At 43.5% G+C, this 3,249-nt stretch overlaps 1 protein-coding gene across 1 annotated transcript; it reads left to right on the forward strand.

Moving 5' to 3' along the window:
• Positions 1–216: 216 nt before the first annotated feature.
• LOC104948800 (striatin-3-like) lies at positions 217–2,309 on the forward strand (the record flags this gene model as incomplete). Its single annotated transcript, XM_010775023.1, has 3 exons — positions 217–352; positions 1,504–1,640; positions 2,071–2,309. Coding segments are annotated over 3 exons (456 nt in total), but the record flags the coding sequence as incomplete, so codon positions are not given.
• Between the last annotated feature and the right edge of the window lie 940 nt (positions 2,310–3,249).

The raw sequence follows: 3,249 nt of genomic DNA on the forward strand, positions 1-3,249 counted from the left end.
TTGCGTTATTAACGCGTTAACTTGACAGCCCTAAAAAAATAAATATATGTACATATTAAAAACCACAAGAAGTTGAAATTAGAAAAAGTGCAAATTTACTTTAAACAAAATAAAGATGAATGTATCCTCCTCCATCGGTGCCTTCCACCTGTTCTCCCTGTTTTGTCCTCTTTAATATCTGTATCTCTCCTCCTCCTCCCCCTCCTCCTCCTGCAGGTGGGGAACGAGGGCTTGGCCTCGGAGGACGACACCGACACGGAGGAGGCTCTGAAGGAGTTTGACTTCCTGGTGACGGCGGAGGACGGAGAGGGAGCCGGAGAGGCTCGGAGCTCCGGAGACGGGACGGAGTGGGGTGAGAGACACGGGATATTCTTTAAAAGCCGTACAAAGAACAATGAATCAGTGAAGTCTGGGCTCATTTGCATTCTTTAAGTTTATTTATTTATTTGTATAATATATACAATATTCTTTCCCACTATGACTATGTATTAGGGCTGCACGATATTGAAAGAAAATGACATTGGGATATTTTTTTCCCCTGCGATATATATTGCGTTTTTTTTAACTATATTTAACCGGATGAAAGATTTTAGTCACGGACGTCTGGATCTTAACTGGTTGACTCATCATACCTTAAGGGGGTTCATCTGTGAATGAAGAAGAGAAGAACCTTTTTGTATCCAAAATATTTCCAGATTCCAGATGTTGCTTTTCTTTTTGGAAGTAAATCTTCAGTCTCTCCGGCATTGTCCTCCTGTGCCTCGCTCTAATTTTTACCGGTGTTTTGATGGTCTGCAAACTAGCGGGGCGGGGCCTGCTGTGATCTGATCAAGAATGATTGTGATTGGTGGTTTGCTGTGCATGCAGAGCCTGCATGTCACTCACTCAAGTACCCCTGACATGAGAGCCGTGCAAGTTTTCCTTTTGTAGCAAGCAGCAAAATAATTGTAACATGACGTGTTTGAGTTCATGTACCTACTTAATATCGCACGTCCTGGAAAAAAATGATATCGCGGTTATCGCCATGACACGATATATCGTTCAGCCCTACTATGTATGTCATTAACCTGTTAAGCCCGAGAGGACCCTAATCCGGGGGCCTGTGGCGTGTTTTTTCACGAAACTGTGTCTCTTCACGAAACTGTGTCTCAGGGCTTCTTAATATTTACATTCTATATAGATTCTGACTTTTCTACATCCAACTCACAGGTTTATCATTGCTTTGAGAAAAAATATGATTAATTTACCCCTTTTAGAAGTGAAGTTATAGTCATTTGTTCTGGGCATGTCATTTTCGAGCCTGAGACCTGGAAAACAGGCTCAGGGCTCAACAGGTGAAAGGATTCTATTGTTTAGAACAATTGAATGTTTCTTAGATAACTACTTTTTTTTCTTCTCGAATTGTGAAGCACCTTGAGATGACGTTGTTTTTAAAGTGTGCTATACAAATCAAATGTATTATTTATTATAATGTGTTCTAATGTAGCGTTTCTCTGTGTGCAGCGGAGCCTCTCCCGTTCCCTCCCGGCGGGGGGAAGTCCTTCCTGTTGGGCGGCGACGACGTGATGGAGAGCGTGCTTGGGCTGGGCGACCTCGCCGACCTCACCGTCACCAACGACGAGACGGACTACAGCTACGATGTAATATAAATATAATCTTTATTTGTATAATAACACCTTTCATACAATAAGTGCAGTTCAAAGTGCCTCACATAGACATTTCACAGAACATTGATATCACACAGATACCAGTAAAAGACATCAAAACAAACTGGAAATAGCAAACTGTAGAGTAGACATATATAAAAAACATTTAGATTAAAGGTACAACGATGAAATTGTGTATTAAAAGGAGGATTGTGCAACACACTATCAGGTGACAGGTTAAAATGTATAGCAATGCATTGAGAAAGTGCAGCAGAGCAGGAGTTTGCTTCCTAAAAGGCAAAGCTGTACAAATGTGTTTTTTGAGTTTGTTTGTTTCACCGAAGTGTAAGACACACTCTGAAGTTCAGGAAACACCTACTGATCAATATAATCAATGGATCTAATGAATGTTATTGACCTTTAGCTGCCGTCCAATAAGGAGTCCTCGTTCAGGAAGACGTGGAACCCGAAGTACACGCTGCGGAGCCACTTTGACGGCGTGCGGGCGCTGGCCTTCCACCCCGTGGAGCCCTGCCTGGTCACCGTGTCCGAGGACCACACCCTCAAACTGTGGAACCTCACCAAGACCGTCCCTGCCAAAAAGTAAACTTCACACCACACTGAAATGTTTCTGTTTGTCATGCGAATAATTCACAAAGTGAGGCTGTAAGAGCCGTGTAGGCACATTCTTTTATGGTAATGAATTATGGTTTGGTGACCCATTGAATATTCTTTAAGTTAACTCAAATGAACTGAATAACTATGAATTATTATTATACTGTTTTTGTAACGTTTTGTTTAGCTGATGGACTGCTCTAGATGTATGTTTTGTTATTATTTATAGAAAGCAGAATGTAGTGCGTGTTCGCAGGCAGCGTTTCCGCCAGGGGGCGTCCTGCCGTCATCTGAACGCCCTGAACGCGAGCCGAGGGCGTCCACAAAAATAAATAATTTGAGAAAAGATCGAGAGTTTTTATTGCTTGAAATGACGAAAAGGAAAAAGGACATCCCTCTGTTGGAGGGGCAAAAGGAGACTGGTGGGATTCTTTTCGGAGTACTGAAGATCGTTTCCCCGACATCGAAGGTGCCTGCTACAGGACAATACGGAACGTACGCGATGAGTGGGGGGGTTTTAGTGGAGCAAGCGCGTGAGCTGCGAGCGCCGGAGCCTCGCAGCGGTGAAGCTGAGGCTCTGTGGTAAACTGTGGTAACATGAAGAGCCGTTTGGGAGCCGAAACAGCCGGCGCTTTAAGAGAGCCGAGCCAAATGATCCGGCTCACTCACTAACCTGGTCTGGCGGAAACACTGCGTAAGTGCTAGTTTTTTTGCGAGTCCAAGTACCGGTTCCCGACGTTCCGATTTTAACCGGACTTGAACCGAAACTTTTTAAAAGTCCAGTACCGGTTCAGCGTACCGGTACGCAGCACTAGTTGTGTCCCCAATAGGAAATTTTAAAAAGGAGCGTTATTATACTTTATTCCCTTCATTTCCCAAAATACAAGTAGGAACCTGAATACAAGCATAATGGTGTCCCTTTACAGTATACCGTTAAAGGTAAAGAGATTGATGAAGGCAGCCTGACACTCTGGAACTTCCATCAGCG

This window comes from Notothenia coriiceps, unplaced genomic scaffold (assembly GCF_000735185.1).
Source record: "Notothenia coriiceps isolate Sejong01 unplaced genomic scaffold, NC01 NC01_scaffold00015146, whole genome shotgun sequence".
In the NCBI taxonomy this organism is placed as follows: Eukaryota; Metazoa; Chordata; class Actinopteri; order Perciformes; family Nototheniidae; genus Notothenia; species Notothenia coriiceps.